This window comes from Podarcis tiliguerta (assembly GCF_965153285.1).
Source record: "Podarcis tiliguerta genome assembly, chromosome: 5".
NCBI lineage: Eukaryota > Metazoa > Chordata > Lepidosauria > Squamata > Lacertidae > Podarcis > Podarcis tiliguerta.
Window position 1 is genome coordinate 64,866,032 of NC_139538.1, and position 25,974 is coordinate 64,892,005.

A 25,974-nucleotide genomic window follows, 5' to 3' on the forward strand; every position below is an offset into this window, starting at 1 on the left:
GTTGCAATGGAATCATAGAATCATCCAGTTGAAAAATAATTTTTTTCCAGCAGGCAACTGTCCTAAGGTGCAATGTATTTGAATGATTATTTTTTTTACAGTGTCTTATGGTTATGTAGGTGTCTATAACCATAACCTCCTTTAGGCAGATATTGCAATATCCAACTTTACTCTATTAGGTTTCTCTAGCTGGCCATAGAAATAAGGAAGTTAATGGTTCAGAATCCCTGGTACACAAATCAACCCACTCAGCCTCACCCACCCAAACACACACACACACCATATTGTTAGACTACATTTATTAGTATTTCCTAGCAGCACTTCCTCACTGCCCGGAATTTAAAAACTGGAGGTACACGTCAATCTGATACAAAGATACAGCAGAATGGTCAATTCCCAGCAGCAGTTTGGGACAAGTCAAGGCAAGAGCAATTAATCATGCTAAGATATGGCAGACAACCCTCTCCCGTGACTGGTTAATTTAGAAACTGAATTCACTTAAACAAACAACATAAAGTCCTACAAGAAATCTGCAAAATAACAAAACAGGTATTAGAATCAACTCCAGAACTGGCCCTATTAAACAATTTCCAAGACAACAACATTACAAAAGGCTCATAAGACACCTACTCTCAGCAACTAGGAGCATCATAACTAGACACTGGAGGGACCTATCAGGAGTGACCATAGACCACTGGTACCAAACTGTATAGGAAACAGTCCCACTAGAAAAGCTAACCAATGAATTAAAACTAGCACGGGGGACAAACAAAGAGACCAACAAGACAACAACCTCACCCCGCCCTCGACAGCATATAAATTAATATGGCTAACCTGACCCAACGATCCCCCCACCCCTTCACACATGCAACCAAACTTTGCTGCAATAAACTGAATGCAACCAACCAGGCCCTGGGCTCTCTGACCTCTCACACTACCAACAAAACCAAAAAAGGAATACATAAAGAACCTACCCACGGGACACAGTCACAAAACCTCACGCATAAACTATCATTACAGCACCTCTTTCTCCCACTTCTCACCCCCAAAAACCTCACAATGACTATGATAGCTGTGTCTTGCAGCAAATATAACTGACTTGTAGAAAGGACTTTATGAACTGAAAACAGACATTATGTGTATCAAATTAAAAGTGTGTACTATAGTGTGTACTATGAAAGGACGCGGGTGGCACTGTGGTCTAAAACCACAGAGCCTAGGGCTTGCCGATCAGAAGGTCGGCAGTTCGAATCCCCGTGATGGGGTGAGCTCCCATTGTTCAGTCCCAGCTCCTGGCCATCGAGCAGTTCGAAAGCACGTTAAGTGCAAGGAGATAAATAGGTACCACTACGGCAGGATGGTAAACGGCATTTCCGTGCACTGCTCTGGTTCACCAGAAGCGGCTTAGTCATGCTGGCCACATGACCTGGAAGCTGTCTGCAGACAAACTCCGGCTCCTTTGGCCTATAGAGTGAGATGAGCGTGCAACCCCAGAGTCGTCCGTGACTGGACCTAATGATCAGGGGTACCTTTACCTCTGCCTTTACTATTACTTAATGATTGGAAGAGATGTGACTTTCAAAATGCAAAGTCTTCAGGGGTCAGAAAATTGTATTTTCAGGTAGTAGAAAATAAGCAGCTCAGAAGAGCCTAGTATGGCACTCCCTCCTGGTTGGATTAAGTTAAATTGTGGTTGATTCATTTTAATTGGACAAATGAATTGTTTAATGCAGAGGTGGCTAACAAATTGCTCTCCAGATGTAACTTCCATCATGCCTACCCATTAGCCATGCTGTCAGGGACTGATGGGAACTGGAGTCCAACGATATCTGGAGGATTATAGGCTCCTCATCGCTGGTCTAGTGTAATAAATCTTTAGGAATTGAATATTATTTGATTGCCTACTGAAATTATTTTCCCGGAGCCAGCCCATTTTCAATTTTCATTATTGTATTGAACATCATTATTCGCAGCAATCATTGTTGGATTTATTTCTGGTGTGTGATAGTCATCAGCTTGGTCAAGATAGTTATATTCTACCTCCACTTTTGAAGGCAGTATACCTCTAAATACCAATTACTAAGGATCATAAGTGACTGGGATGCTGTTGCACTCAGGCCTGCTAACTGGGCACTGTGAGAACTGAATACTGGACTAGCTGGGCCTTTGGTCTGATCCATTTGTTTTTTGTTTCATTTTTAAGCAGTACTCTCAATGTACCTGTACCACAGCAACTGAAGAAAAGTTAAACCTAATATGACTACTTCATTTCTCATTTGTTACAAACTTGCTTCAGTAAAGTGATTCATATGGATATGTTCTATCCTTGCATAGGGATAAATTTGAGGCAATAAAAAGGCCCTTCCCAGGTATACCAAAGAGCTGTTAGATGTCATAGTACAACACAGCCTAATTACAAAATGCAAACTGCCACGATAACATGTAATTGGATACAAGCAGAAAACAGATGACATGAACATTCCAAAATGTTTATGAACTAGATATGCCAAGGTTATGATGGCAAGGTTAAAAAGATAAGTACCTGCATAAGAGGGAATCTCAGCCGGTGTAGCCCGCATGACAAACTGCACCCACTGAAATTTGCTCCTATCTGCAATTTAATGACAAGGAACACCTGCTGAAATTATGCCAAATAATTATTAAAGGTGCAGGAGCCTTTTCTTCTTTTCCACCTGGCCACCCTAAGTCACAGTTTAAATCTGTTGTGCTATATGTATGCTACATATTTGTTCCAATGCTATAAATATAAAATCTGTATCTGACTGTATTTTATAAAAATATTGGCTGAATAGAACTTCTAGCACACTGCAATCCTTAACACACAACCTGGGAGTGAGTCTTTTGGACACAGTGGGATTTACTTCTGAGCAAACATGCAGAGGAGCGTAATATAAATTTATTTATTTTCAAAGCTATGATTTCTCCTGAGATGTAAAAACAGGATAATTAGCAGAGTTTATTTTAGATGACAGAGACTGATGTTGTCGCAAGGAATTCCCATCTATTCGCTCTCTAGTACATATGGCACAACCATTGTTTTGAAGGAACAATGCCAATTTAAGAACAAAAGGGACACAGAAATGGTTTGTGGATGGCGTGGCTAGCACCCATTAAAATTGTTCCTCTTTGAACTCCTTGACCAACCTAAGCTCCCTAGGAAGATCTAGGCCCATGGCTAGAAACAATTAGCTCTCTGCACCTCCAAAGAAGCTGCAGTTCAGAGGATTCCTTATCAACATGAGCTGATCAAACTACATATGGTTTGAGAGGACTAAAAGGGTGAGAATGATTTTTGTTCATAGCCTGTAGTGGTTCTTTGATCTCCATTGGCTGTTTAACTAGCATCTCCAATGATACCAAATTCAAAAATCTTAGCAGTAAAGAAAAATGCACGGTAGGGGGAGGGGGGTGGAAAGCAGACTAGGCTAATCTTGCATTTAATTATTTATTTTCAAATTCCACAGTGCAACTCATCCCCTCTCTAATCTGCAATTAACAAACTCCAGTCTATTGCCTTGCCTCTTAATAGGCCATCAAAGAGCAACTTGAAAGCTCTGTTCCCATTGGTCCACCTTTTTTGATGCCCCAAAATTAAAAAATGAAGCCTCGTTATATAAGTTTCCCCACACCAAAGGTAAGAGTGGGAATGGCTGGATGTGAAACATCAAGAGAAATCCAGCTGTGGGCAGTTTGCAACCTCCTATTACGAAGTTCTGTAATGAAAAATATATCTTTAAAACAGACAACTGGAAGGTGGGAGAGGGGTCCTTTCATCAAGTTGCTTTGAAACAGCCCAGAATCCACAGACACTAGTCGTAAGATACTTCAGTGCAACATCAGTGCCATCTCAGAGGAAAATGGCTTGCTTTAACGTAACTTGTGGAATCAACTACACTGAAGCATCTTTGATCGTTGTCTCCAGGGCTGGCTCTATCATTAAGCTGAGTGAGGCAACTGCTTCAGGTAGCAGATGTTGAAGGAAGCATAGACCTTTATCCTCTTTGGAGGACAGTGCTGTGTGTGCCATGTGGGCAGCCCTGCATCCACTCTTCTGCCCCCAGGTGTGGGGGAGAATGTGATGCCATGAGGAGCACTGAAGTAAGATTCAGCTGCCAGTCCAGTTAGCTTCTGTACATGGGATGGGAGGCAGGGGCACCAGTGTGGTGTAGTGATTGGCATGTTGGACGGTAAGACCTGTGAGACCAGGGTTCAAATCACCGGTCTGCCATGATGCTCGCTTGGTGACCTCGGGCCAGTCACTCGCTCTCAGCATAACCTGCCCCACAGGGTTGTTGTGAAGATTAAATTGAGAGAACTACATGCACCACCTTGAGCTCCTTGGAAGAAAGGTGGGATAGAAATGTAAACAAACAAACAAACAAACAAACAGAAAAGCACAACTGTCTTGGGCTTGCCCTGATCATCACCTTCAGTTATTCTTAATGTTCCATAGCAAAGGAATGTTGCCCTGTTCCACTGCAACTAATTTGTTAATGGTAAAAATCTTGTACATGTCTACGCAGAAGCAAGCTCTACTGAGGTCAGTGGTACCTGCTTCCAGGAAAGCTTACTTAGGGTTGCAGTCTAACATTGATTGCAAAGGTAACACTCTCTTCTCACTAATAATCTAATTCGCTACTGAATATGATAGGGGCTGCAAGAGAAAGAGGGGTGACATTGTTATAAAGTCAGAGTCACCCTTCGTTCCCCATCTTCTCTTCATTTTACTCGAAAGTAAACACTATGTTCAGTGCTTCAAAGTTACCGTGCTTGAGATTGCAGCCAGACGCGTTCACTGGAAAGGGAGTGTTTTATTATGCGTTTTTACTCGGAAGTCATTGCCACAGAGCTAAAATATGCACAGGGGGGTTGCCCGATTCCCTAGGCAGCGCACCTTACATGGACAGCTAAAACACGGAACTGTCTGAAGAGAATTCACACCAATAAATTTCCTCTTTGGGTGCTCCGAAGAGATAGCTGCTGCGAAGCCAGCGGAACACTCGCCCCCCGCTTTCTATGAATAATCGTCTGCATCCAAATCAAATCAAGATTCATGGCGTTGCAGCAAGTGAGAATTTCCCTGCCGGCCGATCCCCAATTAGGACATCCGCCCAATGAGCGAATGGCTTTGCGGGGGTGCGTCGCATCTTCTCTCCCCCCCCCCCCCACCTCCGCCGGATGATCCTTTTGTAATCCCATCCTCGGCGGGGCTGCGCGCCCTCCCCCTCCCCCCGAGGGGCGGGAATTAGGACCCCGGGGAGTATAAAGTCAGCTCAAAGGAAGCGAGCGGAGATTCCTAAACTCCCCCGCAAGGCTCGAAGGACCCTTATCTCCTGGGAATTTGCACACACACTCTACTTGGGGGCTTTGAAAAATAAAAATAAAAAAATCAAGACCGAGTTGGATCCGAACCCGTGACCTTTCGAGCTGCTATAAAATATTCTCGCCGTCGCAAATATGCTAACGTTGTGCGCGGACGGATCCTGCCGTCTAGTTACAGTGATGGTGCTCGCTCTCTCTTTCTCTGGGTGCGCCGACGCCGCGGAGAACTCCGCTTCTATCTCCAACGCCATCATTAAGAGCTCGGCGGCGGCCGGATTTCCAGTCACCCCGGCGCCGTCGGTGTACGACGGAAGTAACACGCACCACCCAGTCGATCCGCACCAGGTATGTGTTTGGGGTGTGTGTCTCCTTTTCTGCGCGCGAGAGGGAGAGGCGGGGTGGGGTGGGGGTCACCGTCTATCCACGGGGCTCCTGGGAGCCTTCTCCTTTCCGCTGGCGCTTCCTCACTTGGATTTTCCTCGCCTGCAGGGCTATCCGTGCATCGGGGACGACGACTGCAGAGCGGGAGAGTATTGCGCCACCCCTGCCCTGCCGGGCTACCCGGCGGCACAGATCTGCCTTGCCTGCCGCAGGCGCCGCAAGCGCTGCCATCGCGACTCCATGTGCTGTCCGGGCACTTATTGCAGTAACGGTGAGTGTTGCTTGGCTTTGGTTGTTTGCCTGAGGCTGGACCTGCCGGGTGTCGATAAGACCGGCATAAAGTGTGTGTGTGTGGGGGGGGGGGGGCAAGGTGCTCTAGTGCTGGAGGCAGAAAGCGCCCTTCCTCGAATGATAGCGAAATAAAATGATGTGGGTGTTTAAAGAGCACACTCCCAAAACCTGCCCATCTGGCTGCGGGTGAAGTAATGGAAAGTCTATTGGCTTTTTGGCCAGCATTCTACCTGTCAATGGAGTTGGGGTAGAAGCTTGGCTGGCAATGTGCAATTGCTAGAGCACTTACCTAGGAGTAAGCACCGTTGACTATAGGGAGACTGACTTCTAAATTAAATACAGGATGTGCTTACTTATGTTGAATGTATGGGTTTAATCTTGCCAGACAGCCTCGGGATGCTCGCTCAAAAGCTGATGGTATAGTGAGGGACTATTACTTACGCAGGCCGACTGCTAGGATTTCAGAACTGATGATAAAACACAGTAATAAATGACATTGCATTAGCTAGAGTCACTATTGCTACATCTAGGCTGGCATTGTCTACCCTGAATGGTAGCGGCTGGAGAAGAGGGCTTTTCCATTATGAGCTACCTAATCTTCTTAAATGGAGATGTGGGAGATAGAACCAGAGACCTTCTGCATGCCTGACATGCGTTCTGAGTTATGATCCCTCCCTGAAGTTGGCTCCAGAATAGATAGTGCTGTCTCAGGCTAAGCGTTTGAAGAATACAGAGGAGCAAGCCCATTCCAGTGCTTAGGCTTCTTTTCATTCCTGGCGGTGTTTCAGGTTTTCAGTAACACCTGAAGGAAGACCCCAATTGTAGGAGAAAGAACTAGGTAAATTACCCAAATCAGCTGGGTTACTGGGCACCAGCACTGAGGTCCTGAACAGGTTATAGGCTTCAGGGATAAGAGGCATGCAACTTAGTATTAGTATTTCACTGTGTAAATGTGTTTTATAAACGGAGCACCAAGATTTTCTCCAGCATCTGAGGGAGTCTACCCAGGAACAACAAAGTAGATGATTGAAATGGTTTTCCATAGCTATCAGCTTGTTTTCACTGAGGTTTGGTTTTTGTTTGTTTTTATTAGGGATCTGTGTACCAGTGGAATATGATAAATTCCATCCTGGGGAGATTGAGGAGACTATCATAGAGAATTCAGACCATGGCACTTTGGACCTTCACCCCAAAAGGACCACAATTTCATCCCAGTTTCACTATGCAAAAGGTAAGGGTGTTAGCAGCTATACAGGCTGGGGTGGGGTGGGAAAGAAGGCAAATATGGCACTGCTGAAAAACCTTTAAGGTTTTTCAAAGTCTTGGAACAATTGTAGATCTTGACTGATAATGGATGCGTTGGGAGTGATTGTCCCACTGCATGCTGCAAACTCATGTGTTGTAGAGACTGCTGTTTTGACCACTGCAGTGGTGCTTTAAAAATTTGATAGCTTTATGCCAGTCCCTATATAGGCATTTCATCCCTTCCAGGGTTCTCTTAAAATTGATGCCTTCCGCTGTGAAGGCTTCCTTTCAAAACCTCAAATGGTGACATTCTCAATAACTATGTACACATTTCTAGCACTTGGGTGGCCAATATTTTGAGCATGTTTTCCCCACAAAGTTTTCCTTGCAACGGATGGTACTTCTATAGTGGGACACACATGTCAACAACTGTTAGCAGCAAGCCAAAGACATGCTCTCAGAACTGGGCAACATCCTTTGTCAACACATGGCTTGTTCGGTTCAATGGCTTGCAAATTCCTGTTTACGGGGAACACTTTTACACAATGGATCTGCTAAGGAACTCTTAATATTGTCAAATTGTGTTAGAGGGTTCTATGGCACATACTCTGCTTGTGTGGCACTGGCCTCTGTCCTTCTTATGCTCCTGCATAAACACACATGCACCTATGGTATGTGCAAAGCATGTGTGAGTTATGGTGAAATTTTCAGGGAAGCACTTTGAAAACCGTTGGTTCAGTGTCTTATCGCTTTCACTGCAGTTGCTTAAGGAGAAAACAGGACTAGGGATAAACAAGTATGGCTCTGTTCTCAATTACCCTTTCCTTTATTTCCTCAGGTGAAGAAGGTGACTCATGCCTCCGCTCCTCAGATTGTATGGAAGGACTGTGCTGTGCCCGTCATTTCTGGTCCAAGATTTGCAAACCGGTTCTTAAGGAAGGCCAAGTGTGCACAAAACACCGCAAGAAAGGTGCTCACGGTTTGGAGATCTTCCAGAGATGCAGCTGTGGGGATGGATTGACTTGTCGGATACAAAGAGACCACACAATCAGCAACTCACCCAGACTACATACTTGCCAGAGGCATTAACTGTTGCATTTTTATTACTAAACCTGATGGACTTAAAAGAGACTGAGGTGTGGGATACTCTTGTTCCGGAAAAATCACCTCCAAGGACTGACATGTTTTAGAGTTTACACTAAAGTACTCCAGCATCTTGCCCCCTCAAAACTGGAGGATGAAGCATGTTTCTTTAGGGAACTATTTTTAAAAGTGACTAATTACAGTAAATTACTGTGTCTGTAAATTCTTGGGTGTGGCACTTAACTGTACATGATGGGAGATTTTAATTTTTCCTGAAGTGCTGCATGATCTTGTCTATTGTGACATGTGTTGTACACACTGGTTTTATTTTATTGAGCCTATTGTTTTGACAAGTGAAATAAATTTCTTTTAATTATCTGTTGGGTGGTGATTCTGTTAGTTGGAATAATTATGGCCATCCTTTGTGAATCTTTTTGTACAGTAATATCTGATCACATACTGTCTCCGTGAGTGCAGAAGCACCCACCTAAGAATTATAGGGAGAGATTATACTTGCAAGTTAGAAAAGGTTTGAAACATCTGACACTCTTCAGTTTTGATCAAACACTGGGGAAGAGTTTCAGATCTCTAATTGTAGGTGTGCTAGGCTGTAACTCTGGTAACTGTTTCCCCATCACTTCAGCCCATTCTGTGGGTTGCAGATTTATACTGCTGGGTTTCTACAGTAAGTCTAGAGAATACCTAGCATGAAATATTACTCTTCCTCTCTCCTGGCAATTTCAGGGGTGGGTTCAATAGCAGTACAAGTAAAAGGGTTGCAGCAAATTGCCATCTAGATAAATTTTCTATCTCTGCTAAACTAACTGGGCTCTGAACGTGTGTGCAAGTATTGCACCATTATGCTTGACAACCCTCAAAATTAAAAGGTAATCCACCCACAGTAATCTTCATTCAGAACTTTGTTTATAAAGTATGCTTTCTCCAGTGAATAGACATCTAATGTGTGTTCTGTTTGTAATTCTAAGAACACATGTTTCATTGATATTTTAAGGTGGCTAACAATAAAATATGCAGCTACCCCAAGCAAGCTTGAGGTGCATTCATCTGCATCTCAAATTGAACTACTTTGGAAATTCAAGCAAGAGCTGAAATGCCTTCATACAGGTCTTGCTGAAGCCTCCCAGGATCTCATTGTTGAGGGGAGGATGGCTGGGACTTGAGGATGGTCTTGTGAGTACTGTTGAGTTCTTTACTTCATTGCATTCCCTTCCAGCTCATCATTCAAGAGACAAAACCTAGGGAACACCAATTCTCCTTGATAACAATACTTTTGCTTTAGGGTTGTGGATTAATTTTAATGGGATAATACGTTGTTATTGCTTGATGGGGCTGTTGAAGATGGAGCTTTCTGATTACAGGAATGCTCCATCATTGACAGAAGGTGGTCTTAACAAATGCCAACTCCAGGAGAAAGCATTCAGATAGGGCTGCTTGTCATTTCTATTTAGTTTCCTCTCCCAGATGGATTTGGTCACTCTTCCCTTCCCCCTGCACTTTTTTTAAAAGCTAATCATTTGGCTGTGAGGCCTTTTCAGCAGTATACATTCTCTTGGCATGGCGAATCAGCACTTCTTAAAGGTTAAGGCACACAATCCCCCATAGATCATTATCAGCTGCATTCTTTATTCAGGCAAGGTCAGCTATTGCTCCATTATTTGTATGTTTCTCCAGTGCCATCTTAAGCTTCAGTAAATTGGCCTGAGGGGCTTTGCTGCAAAGACATCAGGGTGGTTTCAAAGCAAAGGAAATGTGATTGCTGTGACACTGCCTTGTGGAGGGGTGGCCTGAACTGATGAGGAAGGATTAATTCCCCCCCTCCCTCTGCCAGCCTTTATCTGCCACAAGAAGATGCAGCTCTCCTCCCAGTGATCATCTGTGGCTAGGGTCTCAGGAAGACACAACAGAGGAGAGGAAACAGGAAACCGCTTGCTGCAGAATGAAGAAAACATCATTTGCAGGGAAGTGACAGGCAGCTCCTTAGAGGGAGAAAAGCTATTAAGTGTTCCCTTTTCAAACCACATCCTCCTTCCCCCTTCCCAGCCCTGCTGCCACTTACAATGCCCCAGATCAAATTCACCTGTGCAGCCTTGGGAGACATAAGGCCAGAACAGAGGTGGAAAACTCAACCCTGGAAAATGACCTGAATGAGGAAAGGCAGAATGCTGCTTCTATAAGAACTCCTGCATTAATCACCATCATAAAGGGAGCTCAGTTGAATGGGCACAGAGTCAGAAGCAGTGAAATATTGTTTCTCAAAGGCACGTGCTGCACGCAAAGTCTTCCACCTGCATCCATGCAGCATCTTTTAATGTTTCATTTTGGAAAGTACTGTACTGTGTTGAGGATTCCAACCTAAACACGTTATTTAATGGCAATAATGTAGTGGCCCGATGCAGTCTTCAGTACAATCCCTTTGCCTGGCATACAGATGATACATCTGAGCACACAGCACAGAGACTGCTCCCCAGTGTGGGACCTTTGTGAGATGAAGGAATTTTATCCTACTCATGTTCACAATCCCACTGAGCTCAATTAAAATTTACCTACTGCAATCTAAGCCTGAGCAGCATTAGGCATGACTAAGGCTATTGAAAGCAATGTGTTTAAATACATCTGATTCTTCATGAGCCTGGGCTGTTTCTGTAGAGTTGCTCATTTGAGAAAATACTAGCTTGAGGTTACTTAAACTATCTTCTTAATTTTGATATACATTTTATGGGTATAGTCTGGGGACAAAAAAGGTTCAAGTAAGGGTTTGCAAAATAAAACACTGCTGAGCTTTGCTTCTATGAGAAACTCCAATTTTTTCAGCTTTGACTCCCCTATTTTATCTGCCTATATAAATTGCGCTTGTTATGCAAACCAGATTAGCGCATTGATGTGGGTTATCTCCCAGCTGTGGCTTCTTTTTGAAGGCAGTTTTATGTTTAATAGGGACACCCAGCATAATAGCTCTGCAAACATAATGCAGTGCACACAATGGTACTTCACTTCCTTTGTATCCCATTTCAAACTGTAGCTTATACCTTCGGCTTCCCTTGGGAATCTAATAGCACTCTGAGCAAAATTAAACCCTATTTCCATCGAAAGAGAAGCCAATGTGCTCAATGTGCGAATGGATGTTGCGGATGAGAGTAAGGAGCTACATGACCATGAGACTTCTGCTTTCTACATTCATTTCTACTTGGTTCATGTATGAAGGGGACTTGAGAATTTGAAGAGCGGTTAACGATTCCTAGAACTACCTACGAGCACCCAGGAAGGAAAATGCAGTTGCAAAGTGGATAGTATAAAGAGACAGAAATAAAGAAAGGTTTAGCCCTGTGAAGCTACCATGTGGTACGGAAGAAGAGTTGGACTAAAAGATTCAGGCAGGAATAGTTGAAGATTTGAGAGACAAATTAAAAGCTGATGAGACAACAGAGACTGTGGATAAGGAAGCATCTCAAGATTGCAGAGAGGAGAACAGCACCTTCTGCTCACTTGCAACATTGCATGCAAATTCCATAATTCACAACAAACAGTAGCGCAGGGGTGGGGGAGATTTTGGCAAGAAACTGAGTCTCGGGGGCCACAAACTAGATTCTGGATGGGGACCTATATGTCCCTTGTATATCTTGCCACAAGAAGTGACAACAAGGAGAGGCTGGACTAACTGAGCATTTAATCTGAGCACCGATACTGGATCTGGAAAGAAATAAGGAGCCGATGGGATGAAAAGCATCAACTCACATGATCACAAAGCTGCTAAGTGGATAAAGGTGGTTGTGCGTACTGGGCTACTCCACCTTTAAGAGTTCTGTAGAAGAGTGGATTGTCACAGAAATTACTACCGAAATCCCATTCTTTGCACAACCATTAAAGGTGTACAAGCCCTGCTACACACACACACCCAATTATTTTATTTTATTTTATTTTATTTTTTGCATCTTGCCACCTAGCATAGGCAGCAGAATTCTTAACAAGAAGTGAAGCTAGAAGAAAAGCCGGCTGGAAAACAAAGCTTTACACTAATCCAAATGAGAAGTAATCAAAGCCTGAACCAGTGTCTTCAGCAGGTGATTCCTGTACCTTGTTGGAGCTGCCCATGCTTTTGTATGCTTCAGCAAGTCCCCCACCCACCTTGGCAATGTGCCCAACCCTGAAGTTTTAACAAGCTGAGATCAGAAGCTCCCAGCTTTTATCTTCCCACCTTGAAACGCCTGCTGCGGAGCACACCTGAAGCAAATGTCTTTGAGTTGTTTCCTATATCGCTGTCCTGGATTGTATTAGATGTTTGATGAATGTGTGTATTTCTCATATGTAAGCAGTGATATTAATATATGATTATATGCTTCCTACATTGCCGAAATAATCACATCTGTCTGAGCGATCTCATCTACTGAATGCTACAAACTATTCTTCCATTACAGTGACCTTCGCCATGCTAAGTCCCTGTGAAAACGCATGAAGGCATCTAGATATCTAAACTCAGCTTTGAATAGTTAGATGAGGCCCTGTCTCCATGGCCACTAGACCCTCTGCACCATTAGTAGGGGTGGACTTGGGTAAAATAATGCACTGAGTGAGGACAAAATTCAGCATCCTCCCTCCTCTCGCAGTGCGTTCTGTGCATGCTCTCAAGTGCATTTTGTCATGGTTTTGCACCCCATCTGCTCGATGACCTGGGGGGGGGGGAACTGCCCACACCACCCTAAAACTGGCGCTGACCATTAGACTGAGTGAGCTGACTACCGCAGGCAGCTGGTTTGGGGTGTCATCAAATTGGAAAATTCTAAATTTATTGTTACTGTATTCTTCATCCCAGGGGGAGGTGCTTTGGGGGTTTTGGCCTCAGGTGCCACTGTGATAAAATAGTTCAACTCCTAGGTGCAGGGCTGTTTCCAGAGAGTAATGCTGGGTGGCTTCTGCTCTGTCCAGTGGCAAATATTCTGTATAGTTCCACGGGATTCCACTTTGTCCCCAATGCTTTTAAATATTTGTATGAAGCTGCTGTGTGCAGTCATCAGATAATTTGGGAGTCTGGTGTCATCAGTATGCTGGTGACACCTTCCTCTACCGCTCTTTACTATCTTAGCCATATGTGTTGGTGTTGAACCACTGCCTGGAGGCTGCATTGGATTGGAACTGGGGCTAATAAATAGAAACTGAATCCTGACAAGACAGAGACTGATGCTTCTTGTATCTGAGCTGGATATTTGATCTGTTCTACTGAGAGCTGCGGGACGTGGGTGGCACTGTGGGTAAAAGCCTCAGTGCCTAGGGCTTGCCGATCGAAAGGTCGGCGGTTCGAATCCCCACGGCAGGGTGCGCTCCCGTTGTTCGGTCCCAGTGCCTGCCAACCTAGCAGTTCGAAAGCACTCCCTGGTGCAAGTAGATAAATAGGGACCGCTTACTAGCGGGAAGGTAAATGGTATTTCCATGTGCGGCTCTGGCTCGCCAGAGCAGCTTCGTCACGCTGGCCACGTGACCCGGAAGTGTCTCCGGGCAGCGCTGGCCCCTCTTGAGTGAGATGGGCGCACAACCCTAGAGTCTGTCAAGACTGGCCCGTACGGGCAGGGGTACCTTTACCTTTACCTTTACTGAGAGCTGCACTCCCCCTGAATGAACAGGTACTGTAGGTGCTGTTTAGCTTTGTTACTTGAGCACACCTGACCTTGGTAGCAAGGAGTGCCTATTTACAGCTCTGGCTGGTTTGCATGCATTGCTTGTTCCTGTGAGTAGAGCATATAAAGCCTGGCTACAGCTTTATATGCTCTACTGATCTCATGTCTCAACTACTGTAATATGTTTTGCAAAGGGCTACAGAAGAATGCAGTGTTTCGGCTGGGACTTCTATATAATGTCATGCAACATCTGTTCTGCAGGATCTGCAATGCCTGCCTATACATTACTGGACCCAATTTAAGGAGTCAGTGTTAACACACAAAGCACTAAGTAACTTTAGATATTTGGCACAGTCGTGCCTCCCCACCCTCGTTTCAGCTGACCTGGGCCCTGAGATCAACAGGGGGCCCCTTTCCCAGTGTCCCACCAGCAGGTGCAGCTTGCTGTGTACTGATATGGGGTAGGGCCTCCTCTGTTGTGGCTCCCCAACTGGAATTTCATCTCCCATGGATGGCCACAACATAGTGGTTCTTCGGTTACTGAGTGAATACATATTCTTCAGATTATCTATCCCTTCTTAAAGTGTCCTTTTCCAGATTAGATGGTCAGAGCATAAACAGTATTCCAACTGCAGTCACACCATCAATTAGAACCAGCTTGAACAGACATTCGGGAAATAACCACATTGAAGGGGTTCTCCCACCCCTTCCAAGGACTTCTTTGATGGACATTCAATTGTGCGCACCATTTCGAAAAAGTCTGGGGTGCCCTGAATTCTGGGTGTGTGCTTACTTTCTGATCATCATGCAACACCTAATATGAATCTTCCCCTACTTTAAAGATAGTTTACATACAATGTTCTAGTCTAGAGGGTTTTTGTGGGTGTGGTGCCTTTTTAACATTTATTTTCTTAAAAGAGTGCTTTGATAATATGAAGACAGAACATCAAAGTAACCCATAATAATAGCTCTTTGTATTTACACAGTCCCATTAAGGAGAGGATCTCAAAAGTGTTTTCTGTTTCTTAAATAACAAATACAATTAGTTGCAAAATATCGTTTCCCGGAGGTCACAGAAGCACCTAATCTGAGGTCACTTACTTTAACTTCACAAAGAATTTCCCCTGGAACAAATGGTTGGCTGCTTTCTGCCACGCCATGCATTTGCCTTCTGAAACTTTCCCTGTTAGTCATTAAGCACATGGGGCCTGCAATCCTGTGCACGCTTACCTGAGAGTAAGCTTAGTTGAACATAGTGGGACTTCTGAGGACTACAGTGGACATAAATCAACAAGTTTCCTCTGTAATGGAGCTTGGTTGAAATAATTTATTGATTCAAATGTGATATTAATTTATAAATCACATCTGACCATTAAGATTTTTGTTCGGTTGTAAACTAGAACCAGGTGCCTGATCACACAAGGTCAAAAATTTTGTCTGCAATTCTTTGTACATTTATCTGAGTCTAAACACTTGGAACTTACTTTTCAATAAACGTGCATAGGGATGAGACAACAAATGGCCACATTATAATTCAGGCAATGCATTTAAACTCACAGGATTCAGGGGAACCTTTGACTAGTGCAAGGCTCTTACTCGATAAGGCTTTTTCCAACTTAGCATACATTTGTTGTGTGAGAAAAAAACTGAAATCTAGACGTATACTTCTCTTAGCGCCAGATTGTTGAGTCTATTGCACAGTACCTCAAGATGCCTACTAGCGTAAGGCACTGTAAAAACTCTTACACCCTGCCTTGCAAAAGGTGTACTGGCACAAAACTTTGTACAATCTTATGCATAAGGTTTGCCTAACTCTCAATATGTTTGCTGGTTTGCAAACACCTTTGCTAACTCATACAGTACTTTGCAGGCACTACCAGCATGTTAAGCCTGAGAAGAAGACTAAGGGGAGACACAATGAGAGTGCTCCTCAAATACATGGACTGTCACAGAGGAGATCTCTGCTGCCCCAGAAGACAGGACTATATTGAATGGGCTCAAGTTACAGGAGTGTAGATTTCAGCTGACCATTAGAGGAAACATTGCCATGGTAAGAGCTGCCCAACGATGGAATCAATTATCTACAAAGGTGCTGGGCTGTCCCTTCTATCCCTCTCTGGAGGTCTTGAAGCAGAAGATGGACAGAGACCCGATTCCAAGATCATGAAGGTCGGAGTCTAAAATTTTCCTAAATGCACCACTTCTTGGAGTCCTAAATTAATAATGGGGAAAGTCTTGCAAGCACACGTATGTTTATTCATAGGTAAAGGTAAAGGGACCCCTGACCATTAGGTCCAGTCGTGACCGACTCTGGGGTTGCGGAGCTCATCTCGCTTTATTGGCCGAGGGAGCCAGTGTACAGCTTCGGGGTCATGTGGCCAGCATGACTAAGCCGCTTCTGGTGAAACCAGAGCAGCGCAAGGAAATGCCGTTTACCTTACCGCCGGAGTGGTACCTATTTATCTACTTTCACTTTGATGTGCTTTCGAACTGCTAGGTTGGCAGGAGCAGGGACCGAGCAATGGGAGCTCACCCCATCACGGGGATTCGAACTGCCGACCTTCTGATTGGCAAGTCCTAGGCTCTATGGTTTAACCCACAGTGCCACCCGCGTCCCTTGTGTTTATTCATAAGCCATGGCTATTATACTCAGTGGGCTTTATTCTAAATTAAATGTGAACAGCCTTTTCAAACAATAACCCCCTTTGTCAGTTTTGATCATTTTAGATTGCTTGTACTTTTATTTTTATAACATTGTTATATACCTCGGTTGAGGTATGCCCCCAAATGTGGTATATAAATAACCCTGCAAATAAATGCATGAACGAGACTGCAACATTCATTATATTAGATTTGCCCACAATGTTCAACTCAGGATACACAATTTCCCTCTTAAAACAAATGCCACCCTCCTGACAATTTACTTGCCAAGCATGTGTAGTTTTAATTCCATTTTGGCCGCAGAAGGGTACAGAGAATCAGGTTAAACCTTTTTCAAGCTTCCTTGTTTGATCCCACTAAGTAAGTGATATGTACAGATTTTTTTTAAATAAAAAAACCCCACTTACTGAAAAGCAGGGGGGGGGGGGCGGGAGCAGGTGATTTGCTTTCTGGTAGAGAAGTTTTAATGATTAAACAAAAGAAAAGAACAAGGTACCACCTGCTTAAGCTGTTCACTCCTGTTCTTCTAATTTGGCTACAGGGCTGGGTAACTGAATCTTGATCCCATTTGAGGTTGGGAAATGCATACAGGTGGCCAAATATCCAATTATTTCAGTCCTAATAAAAACTACTATTGTAAAAGGGGGGGGGGTTGTTTGTTAAACCTCATCTTTTTCTTCAACAAAGGGATTACATCCCTGGGCAATTAAAAACAATGTTTTAATTTTGTTTGTTTATTTATATGTGCTTGATTCTGTTTTTTCTCTCTCTTTTTGCCAATAATTAAAGGTTTTGGAAATAGTATTGAAGGCAGGGAAGTAGGTTAAGGAACATCTGCACTGCCTGTGTTGCTCCATGAACGCAACAGAAAACGGGAGGAGAACCCACTTATTGGCTTATATTTCCAAAAGAAAAACAAACAACCCCCCCCCCCAAGTGAATGCCATTCTGGAAACAATGAAGTCGCAGAGGGGACCACATCATCCTGCTTTCTCTACACCTCTGTGCACTAACCCATTTTTCATAGGAAAATGTACTTTTTAATCTGGAGTTCAGTTATGCCTTGACCTCAACAACCTAGATTGATTCTGCTGCCCACGAGGCTGGGTGTGGTTACTCAATACACATCTGCAAACCTTTCAACACCTTTTCTTCCTTGCACATCTCCTGGGAGAATGAAAAAGGAAGTGGTGATTGTGATCTTGGTGTACATCCACCCACCAGGTCACTAGGCAGGTGTGGAGACACACCCTCCATTGTAAGGACAGTTTTAATCTGTTTTCAAAGGGACACACTGCGTAGTAATGCATAATCAATCTACAATGAACTTTTTGGGGGTTGTTTTTTTTGCACTGAAACCCGCTGGAATGCTTTTTAGGAGCAAAAAAATATATATGCAACAGATTTTCCTATGCAGGAAAAAAATTACCCACTCTTCATCTGCAATAAAATGTTGTGCATTAGCAGCCTAAATTGCTCACTCCAATCTGGAGTCATTTGGAAGGTGGATTCTGAACAGAATGAGGTGTGGTGAGGGAAGGTTGTTGCAACTGGCGAGTTTCCTGGGAAAAAGTGGGAAATCTTGCATCGCTTATTCTTGAGTTGAGTTCTTGAGCACACCTAATACACCTAATACAGTGGTACCTCAGGTTACAGACGCTTCAGGTTACAGACTCCGCTAACCCAGAAATAGTACCTTGGGTTAAGAACTTAGCTTCAGGATGAGAACAGAAATCGCACGATGGCAGCGCAGCGGCAGCGGGAGGCCCCATTAGCTAAAGTGGTGCTTACAGTTTCAGGTTAAGAATGGACCTCCAGAACGAATTAAGTTCTTAACCCAAGGTACCACTGTACAGGGATTGCAATATTGTCGAAATCATGCACAGGGTTATAGAAACAGAAAACTGAAATTGTGGTTCCTGATTTGAGCTGTTTCAATGCATCTTGATTTATAACTTATTTGCAGTTCTGACTTAAGACGTAATGATAATCAGCAGTTTGTTTAAAACAGGAAGCTGATGTTTCTAATCTGCTCCTAGCAGTCTCACTGGATAGAAGGAGGAAGCACTCATGCCCTATAAGCTCGATCAGGCTCACTGCTGTAATGTTAAACTATGTTACATACAAGCTGGTCCACAATATATGTTCTGTTTCATATTACGCTGCTCAGGTGGTGAAGCAACTGGAGCTGTTTTATTATAAACGATTCTGTACATGGATTCAATTAGAGTTGCCATACATCCGGAAAATACCGGACCTGTCCTTTATTGTGGAGCCTGAATGCCCATCTGGGGGGATTTTTAGAATTTAAAGCAAACTTTTTGTGTCCAGATTTTTACCTCTTGGAATATGGCAACCCTAGATTCAATGGACCTGTACTTATGCATCTTAATACACTCCAACATTTCTTAGATGAAAATAGGGAATTCCTATTCCATAATAACAACAACAATAATAATTTTATTATTTATACACCACCCATCTGACTGAGTTATCCCAGCCACCCTAGGCAGCTTCCATATATAAAAACGTAATAAAACATTAAACATTAAAAAACTTCCCTATACAGGGCTGGCTTCAGATGTCTTCTAAAGGTTCTATAGTTACTTGTCTCCTTGGCCCAAGAGAGAGTGGCTGGGGCCTGGTGGACGGAGTATAAATAAAATAAAATAAAATAAAAACAATAGAATGGGATGTCCCTATTATCATCGGAGTAATGTTGGTAGGCATGTAAGTGCCCTTGCTTTGAAAGGTAGAGATGCATGTATGCTACAACTAGTTCTGATCTGAATGTATGGGAATCAAAAATGCTTAACTTTGGCTGGATCATGTCTATTTATCTAGATTCTAGAATGTAACATTATTAATAAATTTTGGAAAAAAGTATTTTTGGTCTACATCCTTTAATAATTTAATATTTAATATGATAGTTTATTGTTATGCACACACACTGTGTCTCTTACATAGTACCTCCCCTATTGTCCTTTCTAAATTAAAAGCCTGCTTTTGGAAACATCTTAGAATATAAATGTCAGAGTTGCAGCCCAGTATCACATACTGTTTTTAGGCCTCCCCTGGTGAAAATAGCCAATTCTCAATTTATTTTCATATTGTCAACAGACAAAGAGGCAGAGGAAAAGTAATTATGAAAACCATATAATTCTATTCTAAACAAATATTGGCTGCTGTCCTACCTTCAGGTGTTTAAATACTACTGTTGCACAATTCCCACCCCAATTTCTAAGCAATATGAGATTCCAGGGGTTTAAGGCATGTTTACCCATGTTGCCTTTTGGGAATGAGACACAGTGGAGACTGCGGTGTCTTTATTATATGTGGTTGACCTAAACATATATACAGCTTAGGGTCTTGTTTCTTCCACAGACACAGCTTAGGATTCGAAAAGACACCAGCTATTGTATACTGACACTCTCTCCACCTTGCTGACTTTAACAGCCTGGAACCTCCCCCCCCCCCCCAGGTCACATCCAGCCAACTTTACTTCAAACTCTGCCTTTGTTTTCTTACTAACTATCTTAGAGTTGGAGGACGGGTCCCACCTACTAACCCCTGGCATAGAGCTCCTCTCCATAGCTATCTTAATGGCTCATTTTTCAGGCAATTACCTCATCAGGAGACTGGCCTGATATTTTAACCCCTGCAGGATCTAGGGGTTCAGAAGGCTTGATTAAATTCCAACACCTACTAGACCCAGGAATTCAGGGTCTCTAGCACCCACAAACTCACAACACTAATTAAGTCAATAGGAGCCAATGTTACTAGTTACAGGACTTGTTGCTCAGTGGGAAAAAGTTGACAATGAAAACTATTTGGAAACCTTATACATTTACAGGTACTTACTGTGAACAGTTAATATCTTTCTTTGTGAATGTTTGGAAGTGGGAGCATGAGCATATGGAATTATACCAGAGTTTTGCTTCCTGAGGCACTAAGGTATGTTAAGGACTACAAACTTACTTTGTCTGAAAATGCAAGCTAAGGTTCTCAGGATTCTGTAAAAGTTAACATAGTTATCCACTGCACATGGCACAGTAGTTTTCTAAGCCTTCTGCATTTGCTCACTATAGTGGTACCTCGGGTTACAGACGCTTCAGGTTACAAACGCTTCAGGTTACAGACTATTCTAACCCAGAAATAGTACCTCAGGTTAAGAACTTCAGGATGAGAACAAAAATCTCACGGCGGCAGCGGAAGGCCCCATTAGATAAAGTGGTACCTCAGGTTAAGAACAGTTTCAGGTTAAGAACGGACCTCCAGAATGAATTAAGTTCTTAACCCGAGGTACCACTGTACTGCAGATGTATTTATAAACACCTATTGGATATTTGTCTTGAAGGGCAAGCTGGAGAAACGGTGAAGCAAGGAGCAGGTTGGCTGACAAGTAATGAATGGAACTAAAGTATTACTGCTGGAGACAGCAGCTGTCTGGTTTCTAAGAGACGGAGTGCATTAGCTGCATGGAGGGCATGATTTCTGTAAACCTAATTTAGTTTTCTTTTATGAGAGGATGAGACCTGAGGCTGTAGAAATGTGGAGGGATTCAAGAGGAAATGAAATTTCAGGTCTGACAGGTTATGTGTGTGCGAGAATGATGAGTCAAAGAGTTTGTTGTGTCTGGAGATGAAAGATAACCTGATGATATGTACAGGGCAGAAAGTACTATTTAACTAAGGATGCTATGTTGCCCATCATGGAGAAAGGATGCCCTACTTGGACAACTCAGAAAGCCGCTTTGCTGTATTGCTATCCCACAAGGACCATGCTGTTTGTTAGAAGACATTTATTATAATTTTGATGTAGTGTTTTCTTTTTAACCTATTCTATTACTTTAAAAAGCCTCTCTTTGTGCCATAGCATGCACTCTCTGCATCGCTACAAATCATGCCAAATCTATTAAAAAACCACTTTTACTTCTCTATTGCACAGCACTGTACACAGATTCTTTTGCTTAACCCCTCAGTAAACATATTGTCCTGCCCTGACCCGACACAGGTCTGAACCCCGTCTCCATTAATGTAACAGGGATTGCAGTGCAAAAGGAATGTTGGAAACCAGGACATAAGTGCTAGCATTATAACCAGTAAAATGAATGCAACAAACCCCATGTCTGAATGCAGCCCTAGAATCATGCACTTGGAATCTAGTTCAGATCCCAACAAACACAGGAACTAGTTCAGATCTAGTTCAGATCCCAACAAACACAGGAAACTCTCTACTATCACAAAACAAAACAGATTCTCACTTAGAAGTAAAATGAAAACATTGCAATTTATTATCAGAGAATCATAGAGTTGGAAGGGACTCTGGGAATAATTTAGTCCAACTACCTGCAATGTAGGAATATGCAGCTGTTCATTATGGGGATCAAACCTGCAACCTTGTCAGTATCATGCTCTAGCATAACCTTGGCATTTTCTGGCTATTATTATTACAACACATAACATGCTTACTTGCAGGCAAGCTGTAAAATAAAACTTGACTTAGATACAAGATGTCATTATGTAATGTTTACTGTTGGTTTAAATAGATGTTACATAAAACATTTATGGTGTTATTCTTGCTTTACGGAGATAGCTAGGTATTTGCTCTAGCTCCTTTCCCTCTACAATAACTTGAGACAAGTGCCCTTCCTAACTTCACCCTCTATTAATTAGCAGGCTTGTTAAGAGAGTTTTACCTGAAATGTTAGGTTCCTTTCTAGCTTTACAAAGGGCCTCATCAGAAGTCTTCACTCAGGACAGCTTCCCTCTGCAGTCACTATGACCTAGAGATAGAAGAGAAATTGGATTCCATTCAAATTAAAAGACAAACCAACTTGATTCAATAGGTGAACCAGAACACAGGCATCATTTGAAATTCCCATTTTTCTCAATTTTGCAGCGCAGTTCTGCAGTCAAGCAAGCTAAGGAATTTATTCAAAAGTGCTTATACTAGGCTAAGCATAAAAATGCATGCATTAGTGAAAATAGCATACCAAAACCACATTTTTTGGTAATATTGCTGGTTTAAAAAAAGCCTATTAGGCAAAAGTTGCTTACAAAAATGTGCGTACAGTATTGTATTAGGAGAAACGCACACTAAACTGCTGATGATTTTCATTTTAAAACTGCAAACTGATGTGGAAGGATGCAGAACTGAATTTAAGATTATAAATATTATAAATACTGAAAGAAACCAAAATGGACAGATTTGCCCATCCCTACCCTGTCCTCAGCTCTTCCAAAGCCTGATGCTCAAATCACTCACTATGCTCTTGGAAGCCTTCTTAGCTCTCACCTCAAGTAATTTCAGATTCCAGGTGGACTTCCCCAGCTGCTACTACTTCAATCTCTCTCTTTCTCTCAGATTATTTTTTTTTGGCTTTCAGAGTTTGTTCTTGAGTCCTGGGCTGAAGCTGTTTACAGTACACCAAAGACTGTCCAACTGACTTACTTCAAACAGTGGCGGACCTGACCTTAAATTCCTTTCAGTCAAGACTATCAAGCCAATCCATTTGTTCCTGTTGGAATTCAAAACTTTCATTGGCCTATAATTACGGACCAATAGATTTGGATGGAATGTCCACCAAATGACCAGCCATCAGCTGTCCACATTTGGATGCTACTGCTTGGTATATATATAAAAATCAAAACACAGCATGTACTCTGCCATCTTCTTAGCAACAGGGATCAACTTTGACAGTTTAACTGTCACTTGGCCCACTGCTGGCTGACCTTGTATATTTCGGCTCTAGTCAATGTAAAATACATGTTTATTCTTCTTACAGTTAACACTTTACATTCTGATCAGCATATAAAGTATTAAAACATTCTTACAATAAAACACTTCCCAGAATATGGTTTTTATACAGAGGAGAAAGCTATATCTGGAAGAATGGCAGCTTTGGCAATTTGTACTACAAATACTGTTACTTCAAATAAGACATCTCCCTGCCAACAACAGAAATAGGGACAGGAACCACAAAACATGGTCAAAGCCCGAGAATGTGTAGAAAACACAAAAACATGATTTTTAAATTGATAGGGTTCACAATTTTTAAATTGTGAGTTCTTAGGGCCGACACACCAAAAACCAGGTAAAGTTGGTCCAAAGTTTCGTTTCAGTCCACCATCTTGCATCAAAATGGCACCCAGCTTCCATGAAGACCACCAGCCTAATTTTGGAAGCACTCATGCTGCATTTGGCAATGATATTTTAGAGGCGGCCGAACCTCTCCCAAAATATGGGCATCATCATGCCTAAACCATCATCTTGATTCAAATTATCAAATTGTTATCTTGATTCAAATTACAGGCAGCAATCCAACATTGACAAAAATTGCCACCCACAATTCAGGAACCCTTGTGCCAAATTTGGTGATGATATCTCAGGATGTGGTCAAACCCATAGAGCAGTAGTTTTTAACCAGTGTCCCCCTCCCTTCTCTGATGCCTTCTTGTGTCTCTGACTCCCAATGGCTTGCACAGGTGTTTGTTGCATCAGCCCTGGCTACAAGCTCCTTGGGCGAATGGTGCCTCTGTGGCTGGCTGGGGGGTGCTTCCCAGGCCTCAGTGGGGCAGTGTGAGGAGGCACCTCTCTTTGGGGCAGGATGGGCATCTCAGAGACCGGGGCATCAGCTGCGGCTGTCCAGAGGACTCCTCAGGAGAGAAGAGAGAAGAGGAGGCTGAGGGAAATCCGCAAGGGAGAGTGTTCGAAAAGGGGTGAGAGGCTGCCAGCTCTGCAGGCAAGGGGTGACATAATTGAGATCCTGAGCCCCACAGGAGTGCCGCAGAAAGAATGCAGTTGGTCAAGGGTGCCGTGGACTCAAAAAGGTTGAAAACCTCTGCCATAGAGAACAGACAGATAGACAATCAAACCACTGTTCAGAATATATAATAGACACACACCTGTGCCCCTAAACTTGCACAACAGAGAGTTCACTTTATCTTCTGGGTTTCTCTGCTTTGAATGCACTCAGCATCTTCCTCTACATATTACCTTGAAAAAGCACTTCATAGCTACCTTCACTAAGCCATCCATTCTTCTTAGGTCTTTTCCATATGTTTCTGCTGAAAGCAGTTTGCCAGTTGGCTGTTTCTCCCCCATAGAGATATACATTGCACTTAAATAAACATGATTATACCCTATGCGAAACTACAGTTTTCTCCAAATGGTAAAAATAAAGCAGCCAAAGTTTAAATTAGATTGTGGGTTGCCCAACAATTTAACTTCCAATTGGCTTGTGGTTCTTCTCCTTAGCAAGGAGATTTATGGCCCTTGAACTGGGGTTGGGGGGAATCTTTCTAAGAAGGACTGACTCTGAAGGTCTGAAGGTCTGCCTGAAAGGGAGACGGAACTGGCTGGATCATCCATAATACTAATGTGTGTGTGTGTGTGTGTGTGTGTGTGTGTGTGTGTCAGTCAGTACATAGTGTCAGTCAGAACAATTATTTGTGCAGGTAAGATACTGGAAACATATTTAAAGATCCAATCCTATGCATACTTTTCTAGGAGTTAAGTCTGACTAAACACAGTGGGACTTGCTCCTGAGTAAGCATGCATTGGGCTGGGCAATTACAGAGCAATCTTGAAGCAGCTTGTAGGATGAAGTGAGTGGTGGAGCTACCACTGTATTCACATCCTTGCCAACTCCTGCTGTTCGGGGTGGAAGGTGGTGGCATGTTTATCTCGTTGCCCCAGCTTCAGGCTGGCACAACAGAGGAACTGTAGATGTTTTGGATCCAGGGCAGGTACAGTCAACCTCAGCCTGCCAGATGATTTGGGACTACAATTCCCATCATCCCTGACCACTAGCCCTGTTAGCTAGGGATCATGGGAGTTGTAGTCCCAAAGCATCTGGAGGGCTGAGGTTGCCTATGCCTGATCCAGGGGGTCCATGGCCAGTCGAGATCCACCCTGCCCCCTTTTAGGTGGCTTCTGCCCACTACCACTACCAGGAACCTCTTACTCATGGACCAATGGTCTGACACAATACATGGTAGCTTCCTATGTTCCTAAACATTGACCCCTCTAGCCCAATATTATCTATTGAACTCTGTCTGTCAATGACTCTCCAGAGTCTCAAGTGGGTCTTTCACAACACCTGCCATTTGACCCTTTTAACAGGATATGTCAAGGATGAACTAGGGATCTTCTGCATGTGAAAAGCATTGCTCTACTACTAAGCTATGGTTCTTTCTTTGGAAGAATATGCCACCGCTAAAGGGCAAGCCTTCTTTTTTTATATATAATATTTTTATTAAGACTTTTACATAGAAAAAAAGAAAAAAAAGAAAATACAAAAATACAAAAAGAAAAAGAAAAACAGATAAAAACAGTTCCA

General features: G+C 43.0%; 1 protein-coding gene and 1 long non-coding RNA gene across 3 annotated transcripts; one reads left to right on the forward strand and one right to left on the reverse strand.

The window, feature by feature from the left end:
* The first annotated feature begins 5,277 nt into the window (after nucleotides 1-5,277).
* DKK1 (dickkopf WNT signaling pathway inhibitor 1) lies at nucleotides 5,278-8,717 on the forward strand. The gene is made up of 4 exons (XM_083441348.1): nucleotides 5,278-5,688; nucleotides 5,833-5,995; nucleotides 7,109-7,246; nucleotides 8,099-8,717. The coding sequence occupies exons 1-4, from the start codon at nucleotides 5,479-5,481 to the stop codon at nucleotides 8,347-8,349; spliced, it is 762 nt and encodes a 253-aa protein (XP_083297474.1). The 5' UTR covers nucleotides 5,278-5,478; the 3' UTR covers nucleotides 8,350-8,717.
* LOC310678051 lies at nucleotides 8,064-24,121 on the reverse strand. Of its 2 annotated transcripts, XR_014511584.1 has the most exons (4): nucleotides 23,981-24,121; nucleotides 22,856-23,151; nucleotides 22,330-22,416; nucleotides 8,064-8,281 (listed from the first exon to the last, which is right to left on the reverse strand). It is a non-coding gene; the product is annotated as an uncharacterized lncRNA (long non-coding RNA). The 2 variants fall into 2 exon arrangements; XR_014511585.1 differs by lacking the exon at nucleotides 23,981-24,121 and having other exon boundaries at nucleotides 22,856-23,377.
* Between the last annotated feature and the right edge of the window lie 1,853 nt (nucleotides 24,122-25,974).